This window comes from Ruditapes philippinarum, unplaced genomic scaffold, assembly GCF_026571515.1.
Source record: "Ruditapes philippinarum isolate M1 unplaced genomic scaffold, ASM2657151v2 ctg1022_1_1_1_1, whole genome shotgun sequence".
NCBI classification, from domain to species: domain Eukaryota; kingdom Metazoa; phylum Mollusca; class Bivalvia; order Venerida; family Veneridae; genus Ruditapes; species Ruditapes philippinarum.
This window is the reverse complement of record NW_026858309.1, coordinates 1-25,229: the sequence shown is the minus strand read 5'-3', so window position 1 is coordinate 25,229 and position 25,229 is coordinate 1. Positions and strand designations below refer to the sequence as shown.

Genomic DNA, 25,229 nt, shown 5'->3' with positions numbered 1-25,229 from the left:
CATCATTTCAAATTTAAGATGAGGTCAAAATTTCTTTCTTTCAAAACATAATATGTTATTGTTTTGTATTTCAAAAGATTTACGAAAAATGGGCCATAATTAGGTTATTATAAGACTTGAACATATAAGTTGTTAAATCATTTCTAGTTGCTTTACACCTTAACGATTTTCAAATGTAAAGTTCATGCATATTTTGTACGGAGCAGCTGTTATATCCAACCTATTGCCGCCGTCGTTGATGCGGCGATCGATAAAGCACCTAATAAAACCCGTTTCAGAGTTTTGAAACATCCGATGAAGAACCTTTTAATTGATTGCCATGTGCCTCGTTTGTTCCATGTGAGTTCTGGGTAGTCATAGATATTTAATCCAATGTGAACCTCACCAGACGGATTAGAAACGGCCTGAAGAACCATGGCATTTTGGTCTTGAAAACCAATAGTAATTTTGGCATCATCAAGATCTTCTTCTGCAATCTTCATCCGCGCAAAATTATATAATTTTCTATCACGGTCTGACATTCCAATTCTAACATTTCGAACTTCACGAACGTATGTATCAGTAGAAACCTGAAAAAATATAACTGATAACTGATTACAAATGCATGGAATTTTGTGTGACAAAAATCGTTCGAAATTAAATGTCAGTTGTTTTTCAAACCACTAAGGCAAAATACAATTTTGCGGAAACGAAGTGAAATGCAAATATTTAATAGTTTCATACTGAATTGCGTAATAGAAAATTGAATTATCTTTAAACATAATTTTACACCTGCGAAGATTTTAAGATATCACATGCATGTTCAAAGCATTGTTCATTTGAATACCTAAAAGTATGTGAATTGCATTTGAATACCTTCGTTATAAAATATTGTATATCATGAATTTTATCAATAAAGGAACCATCATACTACTAGTATCATTTTTATGGTCTGTTCTTTCAAAAAAGAAGAAAAGATTGACATAACATTTTATAAAATCGTCAAAGAATTTTTTTAAATGATAGAACAGAGCATAATCTTTATTGAATAAACACTGATTATAAGGTTACATTTTGAAATTACATGAACGCAAAACATATATCAATCTAAGGGGTATCTGTATTGCAAGTTTCTTTTGGGGAAAGTTGTTATAATAAACTTTTATATTTTACAGATGAATAAAGAATGTTTGCAAATGTACAATTGACACTTAATATAGGGGCATGTTTTTTTTTTTTTTACAAATGAACACATTTAAGCTCATATATTCCAGAAAAAATCTTTAAAAATGAGAGGTGCATTCCCTTTGGTAATTTAGAACATTTTTAAAAATACTGTATATGTGAGGAGTATTGTTTTAGACATTCCTTAAGAACTAGCAAATACTGCTGGGTAGGCGTGATCGCTACTATACAAGAACAAAAACATCAATAACATTTCCATTTACTTATCTTAAGAGCACAGTGTGCAGAATGGCAGAAGGTTATTTCATTTCCCAAAGAATAGTATACGTATCTAATTTATCGGTTATGTAAATCAATTAGATTAAAGAACAAATATCATCTATGTCCTGAATGGATTTCCAGATTTCATCCATTTGGACTGAACAATGATTCACGCGCTCATTAAATCGGTGTGTGTTTACTTTGGCCTAAATATATACACACAATAGGTCCAGTGCAAGTTGGTACCTAAATATCATTTCATTTTATTGGCAAATCGGCAAATAAACATTACCTTTGGCCATTAACAGAGTATCATGACAAATATGGCCAAAACTTAAATAGTTACAAACATTATATCATACAATATATAACAAAAGAGTACAAGAATGAAACTAAGAAGCAGTTACATCTTCAAGAGACTGTTGCCTCAACTTAAATGCATTATGAATATAGTGAGCACATTTAAGAATAAGCTTTTTGTTATTAGTGGACAATATAGTCGAAAATTTTTGTATAGTAGGCCATGAAATGTTTCCTAAATATTTGGTTCTTATAACAGTATAAACTGGACAACATAAAAGGAAGTGGTATTCTGATTCAATTGAGTTATATATACATATTTTACATTTGCGATCATTTCTATCAATATTCAAAAATCTTCCAGTTTCTATTTCTAAGTTATGCAAGCCTAGTCTGAAACAAGCAAAATCTTTTCTTAACACATTATTTGTTAATACATCAAGATATTTTTCATAACAAAAAAAAGTTTTAAATTAGTATCGAAAGCTTTCTCGTAGTCGATGAATGCGCAATATAGTTTCAATTTACAATTGACTATATTTTGAATAATAGAATGGAGTAAAAATACACAATCTGTTGTAGATCTATTGTCTCTAAAACCGAATTGAGAATCATTAAACACTTTTTGCTCTTCACACCATATGTTTAATCTATTTCTAAGAATAAGTGAAAACATTTTAGCAAGTACATTAACAAGTGTGATTTCTCGATAATTGGAAGGATTTGAGATATCACCTTTTTGTGTATCGGAACAATAATACCTTTAGACCAGGCACTTGGATAAATTCCATTATCAAATATTTTGTTAAAAAATACAACAAGATATGAAGCAATAAACGTGTTTGCATCAATAAAAAAATCTGCTACAATTTTACTATAATCATCACTCTTGTGTCTCTGCATAGAACGTATCGTTTTAGTGACTTCCTCTACAGTAAATGCGCAATCTAATTTATCAATAAACATCTGTTCGGGTCTACTCTTATGCTCATCTTCCTGAGAATAATAAGGCTGCTGATTGTTAGAGATATTCTTAAAATGGTCTACAAATTCAGATATATTAACATCAGATACATTTGTGGAATCCTTTTTTTCTAAATTTATTTATATACTTCCAAAATTTCCTTGGAATATGTTTACTCATGGAAGACAATTTAACTTTTTCCTTGTAATTAAAGTTACGTTTTGCTTTCTTTTTTGCATTACAAAATACACGCCTACTATTCAAAAAATTAGCACTTTTTGCTTCAGAAGGATTATTTTGGAAAATTCTTTTATTATTTAAGAAAGATTTTGCCTGTTTACAACTATTGTCGAACCATGGCACTTTTTTAAATTGCTTTTTAGTGTTAAAAGTTTTACCATTCATTTTAAAAGATATATCATATACAATATCTGTAAAGTTATTTATACACATATCAATATCAATTACATCAGAGGCTAATTTAACCGATAATTCATACAATAATATTTTTTTATCGTTCAACAATGCTTGAAATAAATCTGGATCAGTATCAGTCCAAACAATTTTATCATAAGTCAATATATCAGTGTGGTAAAATATCATATGCTCACAATCTAATGAAAAAACAAGTGGGCAATGATCAGAAAATTCTGTCAATTCCAACATTCATATTTGAAAAACTTGCAAAAGTTCTATAGTCAGTTATCAAATAATCGACAACACTTGCCCCTTTCACATTCCGACTGGCATTGTAGCAAGTAAAATCTCCTCTTTCAAGGCGACCGTTACAAATTAAAAGGCCATTTTCTTTGCATAAGGCTAACAGTTTATTTCCGAAGACGTCCACAGTGTTATCACGAGAAAAGCGTGCAGGTATTGCTTGTATAGATCCATCGTCATTCCGCATATCAATGTAACGGTCGAGGTTAATGTTCTCAACATAATCCAATCTTTGACCTGTCCTGTCAAATATGTGTCAACCAGATATTCATACTTGATGATATCAGCTTTTAATTGCTCAAAAAAGTCAAATTGATATAATTCAGGGGAAGCACTTTTGTACACATTGGATTCATTTGGCGGAATGTAACAACTACATAAATACTGGTCATTTTCGGTCCCAAAATATTCTTTCTTTAATTTAATCTATACTATGCCTTTCATATTCAAACTAACAAGCTCAATTTTGTTTATATACTTATTATTGTAATAGATAATAATACCGCCACTAGAGCGTTTAGCCTTTTTATTAGATTTAGGTCTAGGACATGAAAAGTGCTGATATCCATATGTTTGAATATTAGTTATTCTAGAATGCCAGGTTTCAGTAAACAAGAACACGTCATATTCATTAATTAAATTCAGGAAGTCACGATCAAACAACTTATTTATAATACCTTGAACGTTCCAGGATAACACTTTAATATTTTGTTGCTTCTCGGCATTATCCTAGTTTGATGGTGAAATGAAGCGCTGGCCATTTATAAAAAGTTTATCGTAAGCTAGGACAGCGTTCTTATTTTGCTCCTTTGCACTTACAAGATGCGGAATGAGTTTCCTTCTGCGTTCCTGTATTATCTTAGGATATTGGTCGCCCACTTTAACTGTTTAATGCCAGTTTCCTCTTGTTTGGAATAAGCGGTCTGTTTAACAGAAAGTTTATCTTGAATAATGTTAAATTTGGCGACAATAGGTCTGGTCTAAGTGGAGGAGAAACTGCCTACACGGTGCGCACGGTCTATTTTTACATTGTGTCGAAAAACAGGCATGCCCAATTTGTTTTCACAAAAGTCATATTTTATCTCTAAACATTTTTCATTCTTGCGCTCTTCAGGGGACGACAACTCTTTAAAGTTGTAGAACATAAGGTTGTCTCTCATTGAGCGAGACTGAGGATCCACAAGCTCATCGGACAATCTGCTATTTTCGGATTTTAATTAATCAAATTTGCGCGAAAGCTTGGAGTTGGTACGCTGTTAGTCGTGGAGGCTTGAATCTATTTTGGCTTGTTTCTGACATATTTCCTCACAAATTTGCACATCATAATTTCTGCTTGTCTGTATATCATTGATTTTGCGTGACGATTCGCGTAATTTGCTTTCAAGCGAGGACACTCTATTGTCCATTAAAGTTAATTTTTGCGACATAGTTATGATCCGGCTTTCAATAGAATCTAGTTTTCTTAACCGTAAATCTATCGCCTCGTGCTTCTCCATAATAGTTTGATTAAAGTTCAAAGAGGTTTGTTGAGGGGGTGTAGCAAAAGCCGGAGAGTTCATGTAACTTTAAATGCTGGGGTTGTGGGGGGGGGGGGGTAGTTCGGACCTTGGCACTGTGGAATCTGTGATAAAAATGTGCCCTGGGAGGAGAGTAGACTGTGTGATTTCTGGTCTGCCATCGTAGATCGTTTGTCTGGCTGAATGCTTAAATAATTTGGTGAAGACTCAGATTTCGTACGCTTCTTATGTCCTTTCTTACCACCCATTTAAAATGGAATCGTTTACAAAAACATCATCAACTACGAAAAACGTCTACAACATCCAAACTTGTACATCCAAAAGTTTGTTAACTGACAGAAAAGCTTAAATAAATGTATAATTTTTGAAATTTGTAAAAATTTATTTTATCAAATTTTTTTCCAAAACAGACGAAAATTCCAATTTTTTTCAATGTTAAAAACCCGGGAACTCAAAATAAAACTGCCCCATATTTGCACTGATATTATATATAACACATGTATTCAAATAGCGGCTTCAAGTTTTAAATCGGCAATTTTAAATGATTTCAAAGGGGGCGATTTCTGCCATTCCAAGTCTTTATTTACTCGTCCCTAGAAAGTCGAAGGCTTTTAATACTTTTTCATCAAATTTTGTTTCGGAATTTTCCTTCATGATGGTTGATGTCATAGCATGAAAAATGCTATTCAGTAGTAGATATAAGCCAAAAACTGTCCAATATGCTGAATATTGAATTTCATGAGGCGCGTAGCGCCGAAGGGAATTCCATATTATACTTATTGGTCACTTTGAGGCTTACACATTACTTAAATTACTACTTGTGTAATCAAATATCCTGTAAAAGCCATACGCTACGCAACAGAAAACATCTACAGCAGATGGAACATAGATATCTTAACAGTCATTTCAATCCAAAAATGATGAAAAGTTGAACATGACGTCTATTTTACTAAATATTAAATCCAAATTAAGACAAATCAAAAGAAAATTTGATACGTTAGAAAAATCGGTCGAAGAAATAAAACTCGAAAATAGTCAAATAAAAGCGGAAAATGTCATCCTTTCAAGTAAAGTTGAGTCTTTGTCCAATGACTTGAAAGCTTTTAAAAAATCAAAACTCGAAACTCGAACTTAAACAGGTATTTGGCACATATCAATATTAGAAAAAGTACAAATAAAAGAGCGAAAACATAATTTCACCAATTCACAAAAAGGATCACTGTATGACCCTAATAATTATAGCACTATAGCCTTCTCAAATTGCATAAGCAAGATATTTGAAAATATTTTGTCAAAAAGACTAAATTCATGGTGTGACGATAATGACGTCATTGATGAATCACAGGCAGGATTAAGAAAAGGGTATTCAACCATTGACAAACTTATTTTTACATAATCCCAAAATATTAAAAAAAAAAAGGGGAAAAAAAGGATAATTTCAAAATTAAAAACTGCCCCCAAAATCTGGTTTTTTTTTTTAAAATTGGGTTTAATTTAAAAAATTTTAACATTTTTAAAACCTTAAAAATTAAAAAGGTTTAAGGGAATTCTTAAAAAGGTAACCCACAACTTGGGGGAGTTTTTTTGGAAAAGGAAGGGAAAAACCTTTTTCCGAAAATATTTTTGGGGGGTTGTCTCAAAAAAAAACCCTGTTTTTCATGAAATTTTATGAAATACACCCGGTCGTTTAAATTTTTTTGAGACATTTAAACTTTTGCAGTAAATTTATAAACTCACAAAGCATATAATTCCAAAAGTATTTTTGCAATAATTGGACTACAATTAAACACCGAAAAATTAAAAAGTCGGGGTTTTTTCGAAATGATGGCCCCATTGCTAACTACGAACGCGGGTACTTTAATGGCATCAAATTAGAAGTTATATCATACTAAAAATATTTGGGACTATATTTCACTCCTAAATTGCAAAACAAACTTCTAAAGCAGTGTTTTGTACTCTGAGTCGGCAACGATACTTTGGTACCTTTAACTCTAAAGACGCTTTTACATTATATGACACGATAGTCCGACCGATCTTGTGTTATGGTGCAGAAATTTGGGGCTACCAGTATTCAGCCATTATTGAGAAAGTGCACACTGACTTTTGCAGACGTATTCATGGTCTTAACCAGAATCTAGCTAACATTTTCCCGCTCTGCGAATGTGACAGGGCTCCATTTTCAGTACATTACATAACCAAATGTGTTGAATGCTGGAATAAACTATTACAAATGCCAAATGAGCGTTATCCAAAACAATGTTATTTAATGCTACACAGACTAGTCGAGGCCGGTAGAAAAACATGGGTAACGTGTATTAAGGATGTTTTCTTTGAATATTGGTTCGGATAATGCGTGGATTGCTCAAGAAATTGGAAATCATACAAACTTTATGGCATTACTGGTTGATAGAGTCAACGATCGAGCTACGCTTAATATCCTCTCGAAAGAAGTAAACTCTCCCAAAGCCAGTTTTTAGAAGCACTTTAAATCACATCAAGATACAGAGAGATATCTATCAATACTTCTGCCATTTAAGCTGAAAAGACAATTAGCGAACTTTAGATGCTCTGGTCACAATTTAATGATTGAAAAAGGACGCCACCAAAATATCGATCGACAATTCAGATATTGCCCATATTGTCTAAATAAACATGCTCATTATGTTAATGATGAGTATTACATGTTGCTCGTATATATATTATATGATGAACTGAGAACACAATGTTTTATTCAAACTTGGCTTAACTGTGAACCAAATATTAACTTATTTTATTCAATTATGTCATGTGACGATGAACTGGACATTTTCGCTCTTGCAAACTATATATACAAAGCTTTGGAAACTAGAAATATGTTAATTAAAAAAGGTTGGAACATCCTAATTTAACTAATTGGAACCGATAATATCAACTAGATGATGTTAGATGCATAACAAATATATAAAGTGAACAGTATTTAAAGAACTCGAAAAATTTGTTCCATTGCCGTGCTTTAAAACACATTCTTAAATTCAGCATTGTTCATGTTGATAATAATGCTCTTTTTATTCACTTATTCGTAAATAATTACCGCTTATGTATTGATCACGAATAGTATTTGTATATGAATTACATATTGTTGATGCATCATATATTTGTTAGGTTTACGATGGTTAGGAAAGTATCCGCCTATATGACTGAAATACTGTTGGGAAAAGGCGTAAAATGAAACAAACAAACAAACAAAATATTTTGTAAATAATGAATTACTATAAAAAAATGTACAATATTATGTGTATCGTCGGCGGGAGGCCTTTAACTACAATAAAACGTATGTTGTTATGTTTTTGTTAATGAAGTATGATAAAACTAGAACTGTGCCCAAAGGACACGGATGCCCCCACTGACAACATATATATGGTATATAGTGAAAAATCAACAAAGGGCCATAAATCTGTTAAATTTGGTCGCAGCAAAAATTCCTTCCTTCACTTCCATCTATACATTAAGGTTGTTCATCCCTGGAAGTTTAATCAAAATCTGCCATCTGGTTTAAGAGGAGTTGCGTTCACAAAATTTCTATATGGTATATAGTGAAAAAATCAAAAAGGGCCAAAATTCTGTTAAATTTGGTCGCAGCAAAAATTCCTTCCTTTACTACCATCTACACATTAAGGATGTTCATCCCTGAAAGTTTAAGCAAAATTTGCTGTCCGGTTTAAGAGGAGTCGCGTTCACAAAATTTCTACATAGTATATAGTGAAAAAATCAACAAAGGGCCATAAATCTGTTAAATTTGGTCGCAGCAAAAATTCCTTCCTTCACTTCCATCTACACATTAAGGTTGTTCATCCCTGGAAGTTTAAGCAAAATCTGCCATCCGGTTTAAGAGGAGTCGCGTTCACAAAATTTCTATATGGTATATAGTGAAAAAATCAAAATGGGCCAAAATTCTGTAAAATTTGGTCGCAGCAAAAATTCCTTCCTTTACTACCATCTACACATTAAGATTGTTCATCCCTGGAAGTTAAAGCAAAATCTGCTATCCGGTTTAAGAGGAGTCGCGTTCACAAAATTTCTACATAGTATATAGTGAAAAAATCAACAAAGGGCTATAATTCTGTTAATTTTGGGCCAAGCGAAAATTCCTTCCTTTTCTGCCATCTACACATTAAGGTCGTTCATCCCTGGAAGTTTAAGCAAAATCTGCCATCCGGTTTAAGAGGAGTTGCGTTCACAAGATTTCGGGACGTACGGACGGACAGACGTACGAACGGACGGACAAGTGCAATGCTATATGCACCCCACTTTGTGGGGGCATAAAAAGGAGAAAAAAAGGACAATAGTCAAAAATTAACAATCCAATTAAAATCATATCCTCACTGACGCTCCGCTACTTTTCACAACAGTTTTATGATTTTAAGAGCTTGGAGAACGAAAACCAGTAGGCTTGAAGATAGAATTCGTGAAATGAGCAAATAAATCATCGGCAAATAACAATTATTGTTTTTTTGTAAAATTCTTTAAAATGCGTAATGGGCGAAGGAAAGACTTAACATTCCTCGTGTTAACTTACATTTTACTTAATCTTTTATGTAGTAGATAAAAGCCGAAAACTGTTCAATATGTAAAATATTGAATTTCATTAGGCGCGGAGCGCCGAAGGGAATTTCATATTTTACTTATTGGTCAGTTTGAGGCTTATATCTCATTAAATAACTACTTTTGCTGTCAAATATCATGTTACTATTAAAGCATTAAAAAATGCATTTTTTTTGCTAGAAATGTACAATATTATCTTTTTACATACAAATACCCTATAGGTAGCCTCTTGAATAATCAGATGTCCGTAGCATGACAAGTTCGTGTTTTGAAATATGACAAATTATGTACATGAACGCAATGATATACACAAATTATACCAGTTACACAAAATGGTATATTTATAAGAGGCTACCTATAGGGTATTTGCAAGTAAAAAGATAATTTCTAAAACACACAAATTGTACATTTCTAGCAGAAAAACGCATTATTTCTAATGCTTTGATAGATAACACGATATTTGATAGCAAAATAAGTAATTTAAGTAAGATAAAATGGGCTTGGTCATCGGCAAACCATCTTTTACATGAATATAGAATGTAATGCAATGCAAAACCTTCCTGTGGAAAGTAAAATATTTATCACATTACTAACTAGTGTGCCAATGTTTGGTTAACTATACGACAAATCGGTAATACTATGAGGTTATCTGATTTTAGTTTATTTGTCTTCAAATTCATGCTTAAATGCTTTCTGATTTGAATTCCTTACTCCACCAATAAATATAAATGGTCAATAGAAATAAAAAGATTATAGACAACCAATATGGGTTTTGTATGACAGGAAAACAAACTCCATTAGATTATTGCAAAAACACTTTCTTCTATTAGCAAACAGATCTAATACTGCTGTTTTATCGACTTTGAAAGATGTTTTGATTCTTTAAACAGGTCTTTTTTCCAAAAAATTATTAAATTAAATGAAAACGTTAGTAAAAAAATTTGTTGAAGCTATAAGCAGTATGTATGATTGTGTGAAAGCTGCAATGAGATACAGGCGTAATAAGTCTTTTTTTTTACTTAAACATTTGTGCCAAACAAGGAAATTTAAGTTCAATTCCCCTTTTTATTCTTTGAAAATATACTGTTACAAAATATGAATAACCTACAAGCTTATTGCCAAACATGGAGTATAAAAGTCAAACTAAAATAATGTTCTGTGAACTTAGAAGACACACGACTCGTGACTTTATGTATGATTTTGAAAATGTGAAAGTACTTAAATATTTTGGTATGAATTTATCTTTAAAAATAAGTGACAGCGCACTCAAGAAAACAACTGGTCCAACATTCACTGTATGCACTTATAACTTACGCGTCGATTCAACCAGCTTTAAATAACGATTTGTTTGAATAAATTTCTTTATAGTTTGGAAGGTTTTTAGAGGGTTCCGATGCTTTAAACAAAATGATAGAGAGGGTAGGAATATATCAATAGCAAAAGAGGTAACCCGTGCCGCTGAGAAACCGAAAGTAAAGTGTTTTTAGCACTTTAAAATGCACCTTTTTACTAATTATCTATATATGTCAAATGATAATATAACAATGATTACATATAAAATATGTGATGTGTACATAATACAATCATAGTTTCATTTTGGCCTATAGAACATGCCGAGGCGGTGGGTCTGGCGAAACATAGCGATTTTGTGTAGCTTATTGCGGAATTGCAGTAGTTTAAAAATCGACATTTTTTAGCAAAACACAGTTTAAACATTATGTAGTATTCCTTGGTAGTCTTTTTATCACTCAACATACCACATTTTATCAGTATGAAATAAACATAAAATTTTGCTTAATTGGTTTATGTCGCTTTCTTGTTTTCAGCAGTGAATGGCCTGTGTATGTGCAAAGATGGTACGGTTTGAGTAGATTTTGAAAAAAGATACCGATATGGATATGTACCGTGAATATGCATTTATTTGATGCTGAATAAAATTTGTTTACTTACATGTGACTTGTTATTGCCCATTTTGTAGCTTTTGAGTCCTTCCGTTGATAGAAGTTCCTAAAAATAAATACAAAATATGATACAACAAATAGTGAATAAAGATATTGATAAACGTCAGTTACAATTAAATGTTTAATAAATGTCCCCTAATTAAATCAAACTAATTATTCTGAATGAAATCTGCTGCAAAGTCAGTATTTTACCTTTAATACGAATACTTCTTAATTGATCGTTAAACAATCCTTTCCTGTGTTTTAAGGTTTTGATAATGGTTAATAAAGAAAAATCAATTTCAAGTATTTTAAAATAATGAAACAATTTATGTTCATTCGACTTTTTTAATTTTACTCCAATGACTAAAAATTAGCTATTAATAAAGTGTTTGCTCCATAGGAAAAAGTATGGTTAACATTACATTCCATCATAAAAAATGATATTCTACATGACTCAGCAAGACATTAAGCAGCTATTGCTGCTAATAATAAATCATACTCAAGTACATCAATTTGAACAAAACAATGTTTAGAATGTTTATAGGTATCCGATATCTAAGATGCATACATGATTTTTTTTTTGCATTAAAATATGTTGTTACGGAAACATTTTTTTATAAACGACAGAGACACACTGTTAAAATTTTCTTCTGAACAGAAAAACAACTTGAATATAGAATTTTCGAAATCAATTTTAAATACGTTGTACACGAGTTTGATATTTTATACAGAAGCCTAAAACTCTATTTTGTTTCTAAAATTAGATCGAAATGTACTAATTATCAATACTATGTTTTTTATTTCTTTTTCAGAGTAACTTTCTTACAAGTTACCGGGTATTCAATATTACATTAATTTGTTCTAAGACGTAAGGATTATTGTTGGTTTCAAGAGGTAATTAATTTACTTTAATTTTCAAAAACGTAATTAAATGACACATATTGGACACCATATATCTAACTAAATGAGTAGGTGTGACGTACATAATCTGTTTACGAAGACAATACGCTTGTAACTAATGTCATTGTACAAAATAACGCAATATTGGCGTGTAACAAATGAATGAATTAAATACCATGTTCGATTTGATTTTAGTTATTATCATAAACAATACTCGAACGGGAACTGTTCCAGCAGATATAAACGAATTACCTTTTGATTAATATATATCGCTGCAAGACGCAAAAGTATGACGGATAAAACACTACCCGGTCAGGCTTTGGAAACTCGTGACAGTGAAAATATGGGCGATGCTGGTAAATTTGAGGTAAGATATTATTGCAAATTATCATAATGAGATTATTTAAAAATGAGACAATAACTGATGATTTTAACAAAAAGAAACTTTTCTGTCAGCCCGCAAACATTCAACGAAACAAAGTCACAGCCTAAGGTCCGTTCAATGTTTGGGCCGACTTGGCGGGCACTATTATGTCATTCTTATCAGAAGTTATGCCTTTTCTTATATCACTAAATTCTAGCAGTGCCCTTTTAGGTGGTGATAACTATAAATGTTTGTCAAACCGACTAATTCATCGTGAATATTGCATGTATATTTATAATGTGTTACTATACATAGATACAATATTTGCCATGATTTCAACTGATTATGTGTGTCACATGACAAATTATTAGTTTGCGGTCCGGGGCCGATGTCATGATTATAATCGGCCTTCTGTACAACCAATTGTCAAATGTGACATCATATTAAACTCATCAAAACAGATTAAAGAGGAAAAAAACTTGGGAGTCGATTCTACTAAATAACTCTCTTGAATAGCATGGTGTCCACCTTTTATCCGAGCCTTTATGTCAAATTTGCATGCTTTGAGAAGGATATTTACTGTACGTATTCGCAATATCATAAGTATATGAATTGATACTTAAAATGATTATGGCAAATTTCACTACTATAAAAATGAATTTTATTTTCCTGGTATTAATTTAGATATTCTTCAAGCATAACTAACAGTAAAATCACTAAAAACAAAAATCAAAATATAGTATCTTAACTGAATACTCATTCATGGTGCATAAAGTATTTTGGCCTTGTTTTAAATGACCTTGCTTTCTTTTTCAATCAAATCTAGTATATCATTTCATTAAATTAGAATATTACAACGAAAGGATGAGCGAACCACTTTATAAAATATTTTTATAGTGTCATGACAACTTTTATTTTTAACAGGATCATAAAATCGAGTGTACAGAAATCAACAAGAGGTCTATTGGTAAAGCTATAATACAATATTGCGGACACGAAGGGACGGAGAACGACCAAAATACACAATATCTCAGAAGACTTCTGCAAGCCGTTATATCGCACATAGGAAAAGAACATCCTGATACATGGAAAGATGCTGAAATAAGAATTTATGATGAAAACTTTGAAATATATAGCATAAAAGCTGGTCATGGTAAACATATGTTCATGGTGTCCCTTGATGAAAATGATGAGCCGAAAGTTATCAAGACAAAACCATCAAAAGTGCACTCAAAGACTGAACATCAAACATGTATACTTGCGTAATCCTGAACTCAAACAAGGCTAAGGATACTATTTGACTCAAAGTATGTAGATCAATATGGCAAAATCAATATTAATTGAATTGTGATAATAATTATGGTCTTTGATATCGATGATTTGCAAGCATTTAATAGTATCATACCCATTTAAAGAAATAAAATGTATCTGTATTAAATCAGCATTTAGCATTTGTGAAAACTTGAATATCACAAATATTTTAAGCCTGTGTTTATAGTGTGTAAAGTATACTTGAAGAACATTATCATAAAGTATTGTATATTATATTATTTTTCAATAAAAGAGCTAACATGCTATATTTTAGTTTTGATTTTATATATTTAGTTCAATATAGATGTTGACAAATCATCTTTGCAAAATGTACAGGAATTTGTTGTCTTATCTTTATAAAGAATAGAATTATTATGTGCCACTCGGGCTACCTATTATAATAAACAAACAAACTAATGAACAAATCATTTATGGAAGGGAAAAACTGCCAGTGCATGCAGACTATTAAATGACAACTAGTTTGTTATTTTTCTTTCGTATGCGTTCTACGAAAGTTTTGACAACTTCATTTTAAATACGTACATTGTATGCATAAGTATTTTGTTTTTCATGTTTCTCAATTCCTTCCTATATTTGATATTTGATTATAAAGGTCTTTTTTCAAATTACACCTCATATGATTTTATATTTGTGATTGTTATTTTTTTCCCTGTCAGAATGCAAAATTTGGCGAAAGTCATGCCGACAGATTTTATTCTATAGCTGCTTATAAATCTGAAATAGTAGATTTGTTTTCGAGTTTTTCCCCTTTTTGGAAGACAAAAAAGAAACAAACAGTATATGAAAGTACCGAAGCGAGTCAAAACACATTTCAGGTAGAATTGTTTTAACATTTGATAATGACTACAAAGAAAGAACATAAACAATAATCTTAAATGAAACAGGTATGCTTAATCTTGAGTAGTGATATATTAGAGCAAAATACCCAAATTAAGGGACAGATTACTTAAAAGTAGGGAGTTGACCCCCTTTTTTGCATCACTCTTGACTTCAGTCGTGATTCTCTTTAATCATTTCAAGTTTAGGAATAATCTATGTACGAAGTTTCCTTCATTGCCATTGTAAAATACTAAAATATTAAATTATAGGCCCATTGCCTCAAAACATTTAAAATGGCGTGTGCTTGAGCCTAATATACAAAACTAAAGTTAAGACCCTGTCACTCTATACATATAATAAATTTCTTCGGAAACTTTTCAAATAACTTATACCGGATGTCGTTTTAGTAGTTTTTCAAATTCTTCAGCACGACATCTCTGTAGCACTTCCTGTAATGCTTTTACCTCCTTTGACTGGGACTTGAATTGCGATGCCTTTTATTTAAAAGAAAATTGCGATTTGCAATAACAGGTCTTTGCAGTGTTTAGTTGCCCATATTAATTCTTATTTTTTTGTTTTCAAACGGGCTCAAAATAGTGAATGCAGGTTTCATCTCCAGTTACTACATTTGAATTTGTCGTATTCAGAAGTGGGTTTTTTTTCGTTTGATCGTCTGTTAACAAATAAGGTGACCAACCTAATACTTATCGTTCTAATATTCAGTGGTCTTCAGAATAAATTGAACACTTGATAGTGATATACCTACCATTTGTGCTACATGCTATATCATGCACCTTATATACGAAGGATCTTCCTCAATGACATCTTTTACTTTGCTATGTTTTCTTTTGCGGTCCCACGCTTTAGTCTTCCTGAATTTTGGCGCATTTTCAACAGACTGTAGGGGTGAATCATATTTCTTTTCAACCTACCAGCAGTGTAATAAGACAGCGAAGTATTATCATAAACAACTTTAATTTCGAAAATATCTTTCAACGAACAACCAAGTAACATGCAAGCTTTTATATCAACCTGTATTTCTTCTTTATTATCTACGATTTCCCCTACCATTTCCATATACAGTTGTCATTGACTATGTATATTCAAATGACAAATTCGTTACACATTGAGTAATTTTATTCAATTATATCATTGTAAAAGGTATTTGATAGAGTTATCCAGTTTTATCGAGTTTTTTGTAACTTTTTCGTGAATATCGAGCAACAGCGCAATAAGCAATTCCTTTCTAACAGCCCTCTAACGTTTCAGCCGTGTTTATCGGCTTTTGAATAAATGCTTTTTTGGCGTATAAACGTGTGGGAATAGATGACGGATTGAAAGGACAAATACATATCAATTAACTTTAAATATTACCAAGTTTCAAGTTTGGCTTTTTCGTCCGTTACTTCGAAGTCTTCTTCTTCTTCTTCTCGCATCCTATTTTAGCTTAAGTTAATTTTAAACTAAAGTAGAAATGATATAGCTGTACAAAACATGTCTTTTTTTCTTATTGACGGTATTTTATTGTTATTTCAGTGCTAGATCTTCGGTTTCCATGTAAGGTGAGTTTCAAGCTTGATATGAATATGTTCCGCGCTAATATCGATAAAATATCGAACTCTGTGTGTACTAAAGTCCAGATATGAATACCAAAAAGCGAGATCGACATTTTGAATGTCGAATCTGCACCTCGAATATTGTGCTATGCAAACGGAATGTCAAGCTAGGTATTCTGAATGTCAAGCTAAGCAACGCGTATATACATTCGCTCACATCAAACAAAAAATATGGCTCTATAGTTCATACTGGTTACCAAGCTGCAAATAATCGGGCCAACCTTTAAACACTATTAGTCTTATTTCGTTTGGGATTATCGATTGTATTAGTTTCGAGTTTCCCGAGATGTCCGCATGGCATGGGCGTTTATAGAATGGGCTATTCGTTTTTCCTAAAGATATAGAATAAGAAGTTGTTTCGTGAAAAAAGACACTCCTTTTTCTGGAACGAGCCGTTAAAAACATTTGTCTGATAACCTATATAAGGTATAAAGCTCCAACCCAAGAGAGACCCTCATGGCATGGTCATTATTTTGGATCGGCGATTAGCTTTCTTATGTATACCCATAGATCAACGGCTGAAAATTTTACAAGCAACGTCATAGAGACAAACCCTTCTGAAACGGAGGACCATATTAGTTCGAATTATTACGAAACAGTGGTCATACAACTTTTTGAAAACGTGATAAAGATTAATTAAGTGGTCAATGACAAAAACGTATTTAAGAGCACGTTCTGCACTGGAACTGATGTCAAACAGTAAAAAATGGTCGGATGAGTGCTACTGAAGTTATGGTCTTGTAGATTGTATTAATTTGGAGGGTCTTCTTTAAAGCAATATAAGGCTCAAATATCTAACCCAAACAGAATGTCCAAAAAATCCGCTTGATGTCGCTTTTGGACAGGCAATGTGTTCGTCAAGTAAACAAAGTGTAAGAATTTTCGTAAAAAAAACCCACAACTTTCTAGAGAAAACCGTCAAAACTCCATTTGTCAGACTCCGTTGCTGACTCGTTTTTCTCCCTATTAGTTTGGAGGGACTTCTTTACAACAATCAATATAAGGCACAAAGTCCAAACCTAAGCAAATGTTCGACCATGAAAAAGCTTTAATTTAAATGCGGTATTGGTTTATAGTAATTAAAAACCAACAGAAAACCATTGAATACTCTAAGGCTTATGATGAATAGATTAAATCTTTTAAAAAAGATGTTGAAGAGTCTATATATAAAACTAGAGGCGGCACTTAATGCAAGGGAGAAAACTAGAACATTACGTTTTCTTAAGACTATAAAGATTACTCGCCCCTAGGGAATGTCGCAAAACATATTGGCCGGGTGGTATTCATTTCCAGGATGAAAGATCAAAATAATGCCATGTGGCATCACATTTGACTTTAATTAACTTAATTAACGTAAAGGAAAAGTAACTGTGCAATGCAAATTTTATTAATAAGATCTTGTTGCGTCCCTTTCGTGGAGCAGGGCTACATGTTTAGGGTACTCTGTGTTATCATAATAAATGCCGGACAAAACCTCACACATCAAAAGCCTCAATGAATAAGATCTTATTGTTGAGCAGGGATACATTTACTTTTTTTATTGCTCATCAGACAGGATTATCTACTGTTTTATATCGGTATTAGAATGTAATTAAGGATCTTCCACCGACTGCCGGTTCAGAGAGTTAAGCCAGCCCGCATAGCTCAATTGGTTAGAGCGCAAGACTTGTAATCTTGACATCGTGGGTTCGATTCCCGGGCTGGTCAATTAAAATTACTAATCAGTCTTTCGGATGAGACTTTAAATCGAGGTCCCGTGTATGAGTGCTTAAACACTTGGCACGCTAAAGAACCAGAAGAAGCTTCTGGAATTGGGGCATCTTTCTGTATCTGTAATTGTACTATCCTCCAAAATCTACAATTACTAATACTTTTCTTGAGGACTCGCCCATATTGGCAACCGGTGGCGAGTATAAATAAACGCAAATACACACAAACGCCGGTTCAGACCGGAATATTTTGCTCAAGGGTGACTGTTGATGGCGGTAACGCCAGCTAGATATTCCTGTCTGTACCGGCAGCCGGCTTTTTCTTGCATACTTCAAATTAATGATATTACGAAAAGAAGTTACGAATACATGTACTAATATTTTCATTTATCACATTTTTCTTATTGTAGCGTATATTTTTATAACTTGTCATTTTTTTTATCTCTTATAAACCAGTCTTAAACTAACAACTTATTTGTTAAGTATACATTGTACTATCAAAAAAAATGCCAAATATCAAAAGCCTTAATATTTTAAAATCACAGTGGAAAAAATACATTGCATAAGTATTTACACTCTGTTGCTTTAATCAATACATAACGTTATACAGTTGATGTACAAAACATAAAACATCAAAATAATGCAATGTATTGCAATTTATTTTACTTTAAACCTATTATACCTGCGCAGAACATTGTGCGGAGGAGAGACATGTGTGGGGGGTATCTTTGATTCAGTTATAAGACAACGACAACAAAGACAAAAGTAAATCACAACAGCATTTAATTCAGATTTTAAGAAATAAAAAAAATCTTTTACAACAAGGTGCACCAAATACCTTTAAGGATATCTTTTGTTCTTATGGGAATTCTATCTTTTTTCTTGGGCACCATTCATTATTAAACGAGTGAGCATTCATAATTCACAAGGGGTATTATAATTCTCGAGTGACATTTGATTATCGGGAGACATTCAAAATTCTCGATGGGTATTATAATTATCGAGGGGCATTTATAATTATCGAGGGGCATTTATAATTTTCGAGTGGCATTTATAATTTTCGAGTGGCATTTATAATTCTCGAGGGGCATTTATAATTTTTTGGGAGGCATTATTATTCTCAAGGCGCATTCATAATTTTTGAAGGGCTTTCATTAAATTCTCAAAAGCACTCATTTATCTCTAAGGACCATAATTATTGCCGTGTGTATTCATGTTTATCGAGAAAAAAAACTATTATTCTCTTCTCGAGGGACAGTCATTTTTCTAAAGAGGCATTCAGTTTATACTAATTTAATTTAGTTTGAATGTTATGAAAGCTATAAGCTTATTTAACACTCTCGAAAATGTTCTTTGAACCAACCAGTACTAAGCAAACAACGGCTGGCACCTGACGAGGTTTGAACCCACGCGGTCATCAGTCCTTACATAACTAGTCAGACGCGTTAACCATTCGGACACGCTGCCAATCAAGAAACATTTATAATTCCTCTAGGAGCTTATTTATTTATTTATTTATTTATTTATTTATTTATTTATTTATTTATTTATTAGTGAATGTTTTCTATTCTTGGGGCACAATCATATTTTAGAGTCATTGTCAGTGTTCTCGATGGGAGATCATTAATCTCAAATGGCATTCACGTATGTTGGTTATAATTTTCAAGTGTTCTAGGGTCATCCATTATTTTCGTGTAATCGGATGAACTGAATGTCCTAGGTGTTTACCAATGCAGATATATACTAATCAAAAGTTCTAACGCTCATTATAATTTGGGACTATTTTTTAGAAAAACGGTAAAATATTCGATTCCAAAATTTTTATTGAAATAAATTCATTCTATCCCAAAACAAAATGCAAAAGCAAAACAAAACAATCCCAACAATTAAACGAGAAATCGACACTTCCGTATCACAAGGGTCAGTTTCAAAAGTAACAAAGTCAATAACGTATATATCCGCCACTCGCAACAACTGTTGCAATACATCTGCGGCGCATGGAGTTTATGTAACGTGTTATTTTCGAAACGGGGATGTTCTGCCATTCCTGAAGCAACGCATTCTCAAGGTCTTGGAGTGTTCAGGCGCAACTAGACGTTGACGTACACGACGTCCGAGCTCATCCCATAAATGCTCTATGGGTGAAAGATCCTGAGAACATGCAGGCCACGGTAATACGTTGATATTGTTTTGTTGCAAATGTTGCATTGTGATTCGTGCCGAATGGGGTCTTGCGTTATCTTGTTGGAAACTGACGCCATTGTGTTGATTTATAAATGGTATGACAATGGGATTTAAGACATTGTTTATGTAGCTTTGAGCATTCATGTTCCCACGAATAATAACGAGATCCAATTTACTCGTAGACGTTATCCCACCCCACCCTATTACGCTTGCCTGAAAATGGTTGACCGGATTAACTCATGCATCCGAATAACGTTCGCCATGACGTCTGTAAACCCTCGTGCGACCATCTTTGCTATGTAGCGTAAACCTCGATTCATCACTGAAAAGAGCGTTTGCCCACTGTTGTCTGGTCCACCGACGATGAAGTGTGCACCAGGTCAGCCTTGCAGCGCGATGGCGTTGCGTCAATACGCAGCCCACGTACTGATGTCTTGCCCTAAAACCACGTTCACGTAAACGGTTTCTCACAGTTTGACCAGATATGGGCCTCCCATGTATTCCGATGGTAACGGCAGCGATGCGCTCTGCAGGTCTTGTGCGATTCCGCATCTGGGATGTTTTAAGTCTATTATCTTGTGCAAGTGTAGTCACTCGCCGTCTTGGTGCTCTTCGGCGATCGGCCACAGAACCTGGAATAAGAATAGAGAAAGTAACTTCAGATAACCAGTAGGGTTCCCATCAATTGTTTCGATAGTGTTGTTCCGTGATTTAACGTGTTGTTTATGTGATAAAATAACATTAATATTGACAAAACCACAAAAATAAAAAAAAAATATAAAAAATAAAAGAAAGTACCTGTAGCTTGAAACTTTCTGTACAGTCTACGTATTGTACTCTCAGCACATCTTATTTGCCTCGTTACATTGCTTACGCGCGCTCCGGCTTGTAACATCCCAATCGCACGCCCTCTTTTTTCAATGCTTAATTTTGGCATAATTACGGAATCATTCAATAAAATGGCTGTTACGACTACATGTGGGTATACGCTAAGAAGTGTTTTGTTCGAAATTTTTTGATTGAAAATTTACATGAAGCGATTATGCACTAGAAAAGCGATTTTGACTGGCCAAGCTTGTGTGCTCTCAAGCATGAAGCTATTATCAAAACTTGCATGTAGACAATAACTACATTTGATAATATACGTGTGGTGAATATTTCATATGTGTACATTTCTTCGTTTTGAAGTAAAGCCCATTTTTAGACGAGCGTTAGAACTTTTGATTAGTATAGATAGAAAACATGAAAATGCATGTGTTTATGAAACAAATATCGCATGATGTAAATGTGGTTTTTGTTTGATAAATTGCTGGATAAACATATGAAATGTATCCTGTAAGTCGAACACGATGGTGTCGAACAATTATGATATGATTGTTTGTGCAAGTTATTCAATTAATTTTGATTACAATATAGAAGAACAATAGTGGGCAAGGTAAAGTAAATCCGAAATGATGTATAAATCCATTTAATAGCACTTTTTCAGTATTCATCAGAAATTTAAAAATAATGTTACACTAGGTAATTAATGACTAGGGTTCGAGCCCAACTTTGGCCATGTCCTTTATCTGAAATAATCATCAACACGCATATAGCTTGACCATTAGGCTTTTATTGATAAATATTCTTTTTTAATACAATTTGTTTGTAGATTGACTCTTCATCTAGCTAACTATAGTATAGTCATATAATCTATAAAGTCGTGGTTAAAGAAGGTCTATCGGAACTATTTGAAAATAAACATGTGCGTGTTAATACACGTGAGCTGTTTCCGGCACGTTAATAACGATTTGACAGACGACACGATTTTAAATTCTGTAAACGAGTTTTATAATATTTTAAGGACTTTCCGCCGCTGTATATTTATAGTTTGTATATGAATATTATAGTGTTGATGTAACATGTACAAATTCAAAATAAAATCATGTAAAACAAATGTTATAGATAACATGATTAATATTTGTTATTCAACCTTTTTGCACACATGATCAGGCGACAGAAGAATTTACAATTAAACATATGGTACCTTTTAATTGGCAAAAAATTGTTGTTGTGAAAACAAAGACAATACCTGAGGCCGTGATGGAAATATTTGATACAATAGATTTAATTTCTATCATTATACAAAAATTAACTTTCTTAGTATTTGGCCGATTTTCATATTTTTTACATAAAAATGATCGACATTGTATATGAAATATAATGCAAATAATTTTAAAAGTGAATCAGAACATTTTACTCATTAACTCAGAAAATATTGAAAATCTGATGCAATAATGTGCTCTATGCCTTTGGGGAGGTTATGTAAGGGATACACCTTCACATTTTGACGCGTACATGTACTACTTATAAAATGACGCAATGTTGTTCGTATGACTTACTAATTTTTAGCATGATACCAGACTTCATTCTTGGTCATAAGTAACAAAATTTTAAATAACTGGAATTATAAATATTAAGACTTTCTTATCTTCTTGTCAAATCAATAACTAAAAAAATCCATTTAAAGCTATATGGCAATTCAAAGCCAGTTTTGAGAAGAAAATTGAAATGTTCTTTTTGGTTACTGCCAATGGGTAAATGAGAAATTAATTCGACCGTTTTAATGGAATTTCTTAAAAGCCAGCCCGGTTAGAGCGCGAGACATTTAATCTCGAAATTGTGGGTTCGATTCCCGGGTTGGCCAACTAAAATCACATATCAGTCTCTTTGATGAGACTTTAAATCGAGGTCACGTGTATAAGTGCTCAAGCACTTGGTACGCTAAAATGTCAATAAACTGCATTGGCACCACAAAGTCCTGAAAGTCTGCGTTGTCACAGAATCAGTCGCAAACAAGAAAAAAATGGATTCTGGCGGATCCCTAGAAGTACCAAATATCATCATCTCCATTGGCACCAAAAATTCCTGAAAGTCTGGGAGTGTCCAACAATAAGTCTCAAGTTAATGAAATGGACTTTTTAAGGTCCCTAGAAGTAAAATATGTCATAAACTCCATTGGCACCAAAAATTCCTGAAAGTCTGCGAGTGTCCCAAAATCATTCTCAGACCAAAGAAATGGACTCATTAAGGTCCCTAGAAGTCTCAATTGTCATTATCTGCATTGGCACCAAATTCCTTAAAGTATGCGAGTGTCAAACATTAAGTCGCATGCCAATGAAATAGACTGTTTGGTCCCTAGAAGTAAAACAATCATTATTTTTATTGGCACCGCAATTCCTGAACGTCTGCGAGTGCCTCAGAAGTTTCTAGAAGTCGAAAATGTCAATAAAACATTGGCAACAATAAACCCTGGAACTCTGCGAATCTTACAGAATCAGTCTGCTACTGCTGTGCTACTGCAACTGTCAACTTCAAGTTTTATAATTTTGCCACTGCTGATCTACTGCTACTGCCAACTTCACGTTTTATAAATTTGCTACTGCTACTGCTACGCTACTGCTACTGCCGCTAATTTCACAGTTTATAATTTTGCTACTGCTACTGCTACGCTACTGCTACTGCCAATTTTCCGTTTTATAATTTTGCTACTGCTACTGCTACCGCCAATTTCACGTTTTATAATTTTGCTACTGCTACTGCTACTGCCAATTTCGCGTTTTATAATTTTGCTACTGCTGAGCTACTGCTACTGCCAATTTCACGTTCTATAATTTTGCTACTGATACTGCTGGGCTACTGCTACTGCCGCCAATTTCACGTTTTATAATTTTGCTACTGCTACTGCATGTATCATGTAAAATCTCTTGATTAGATTTTCTCATTTTTATTGCTTTTTGTCATGCCAATAAATCTAGAATTTGAGTAGCATTTATTTCGCTTTTGTATTTATAAAATTTGGCATGCATTGATAATCGAGATAAAATGAGCCCCCCCCCCCCCCCCCCCCCCCCCCCCCCCCCCCCCCCCCCCCCCCCCCCCCCCCCCCCCCCCCCCCCCCCCCCCCCCCCCCCCCCCCCCCCATTTTTGAATTAAAATTAAAAAAAATTTTTTTTTTAATCCCTTTATTAAATTTTTTTAATTTTGCTACTGACTGCATGTATCATGAAAAAAATTCTTGATTAGATTTTTTTTTTTATTTCTTTTGACCACAATTCCAATTGCTTGTAATACTTTTTTTACTTTTTTAGTAGACCTTAATAAGTAAGCAGCCTTCTTAAATTAATAAAACTTCCCATTAAACATCGCGTGATATTCATGAAAGTTTTCTCTTAAAGGGTTTTAACTAGCCAAAAAAACAACTCCATGAAGTACAAAAGAAGTAACAAAAAAAAAGAAACCGTTCTTTGGTCCACATGTCAATGTTGAAATATACTTTAATCGATTATTTAGGGAAGAACAACACTGTTACTAGCATATACAGTGCCATCCATAAATACCTTTACACTCTATGAAAAAATACATTTTGGATGATATACAAAGTATTCATCTATTTCAGAAATGTGTGTTGTATTAATTTAGCATAAATGCTTGCTACAAAAATAAATACAAAAGAAATGTATTAAAATCAAGAAAATAACATCAATTGATACACATTTACTTGTTTAAAGGAAATTGAAATTTGTTAAAAATCATGCACTCAGATACCACTATTATCTAATACTCAACAGACTTTTTTTTATTTTTCTTGTTTATGTTTTGCCACTAACCTAGTGCAACATAAATATCGATTTCAAAAATCTCAAATGTTCATTTTACGACCGCGTGGTTCGCTAGGTTGTGTGTTTTATAACTTGCATTTATTGGCATACCCTACATTTTTGCAGAGGTGGAGGTCTGGCAACTGAATTTAACATCACACATGGCTGTGCTTTTGTATTAATCATGTTGATACTGTGTAACATCATTACTGTGA

At 33.1% G+C, this 25,229-nt stretch overlaps 1 protein-coding gene and 1 long non-coding RNA gene across 2 annotated transcripts; one reads left to right on the top strand and one right to left on the bottom strand.

Moving 5' to 3' along the window:
• Nucleotides 1-396: 396 nt before the first annotated feature.
• On the bottom strand, nucleotides 397-11,797 carry LOC132752746 (uncharacterized). Its single transcript, XR_009628848.1, has 3 exons — nucleotides 11,661-11,797; nucleotides 11,458-11,514; nucleotides 397-569 (listed from the first exon to the last, which is right to left on the bottom strand). It is a non-coding gene; the product is annotated as an uncharacterized LOC132752746 (long non-coding RNA).
• A 696-nt stretch (nucleotides 11,798-12,493) lies between these two features.
• On the top strand, nucleotides 12,494-14,225 carry LOC132752745 (uncharacterized). The gene is made up of 2 exons (XM_060743115.1): nucleotides 12,494-12,717; nucleotides 13,639-14,225. The coding sequence occupies exons 1-2, from the start codon at nucleotides 12,640-12,642 to the stop codon at nucleotides 13,978-13,980; spliced, it is 420 nt and encodes a 139-aa protein (XP_060599098.1). The 5' UTR covers nucleotides 12,494-12,639; the 3' UTR covers nucleotides 13,981-14,225.
• The last annotated feature ends 11,004 nt before the right edge of the window (nucleotides 14,226-25,229 follow it).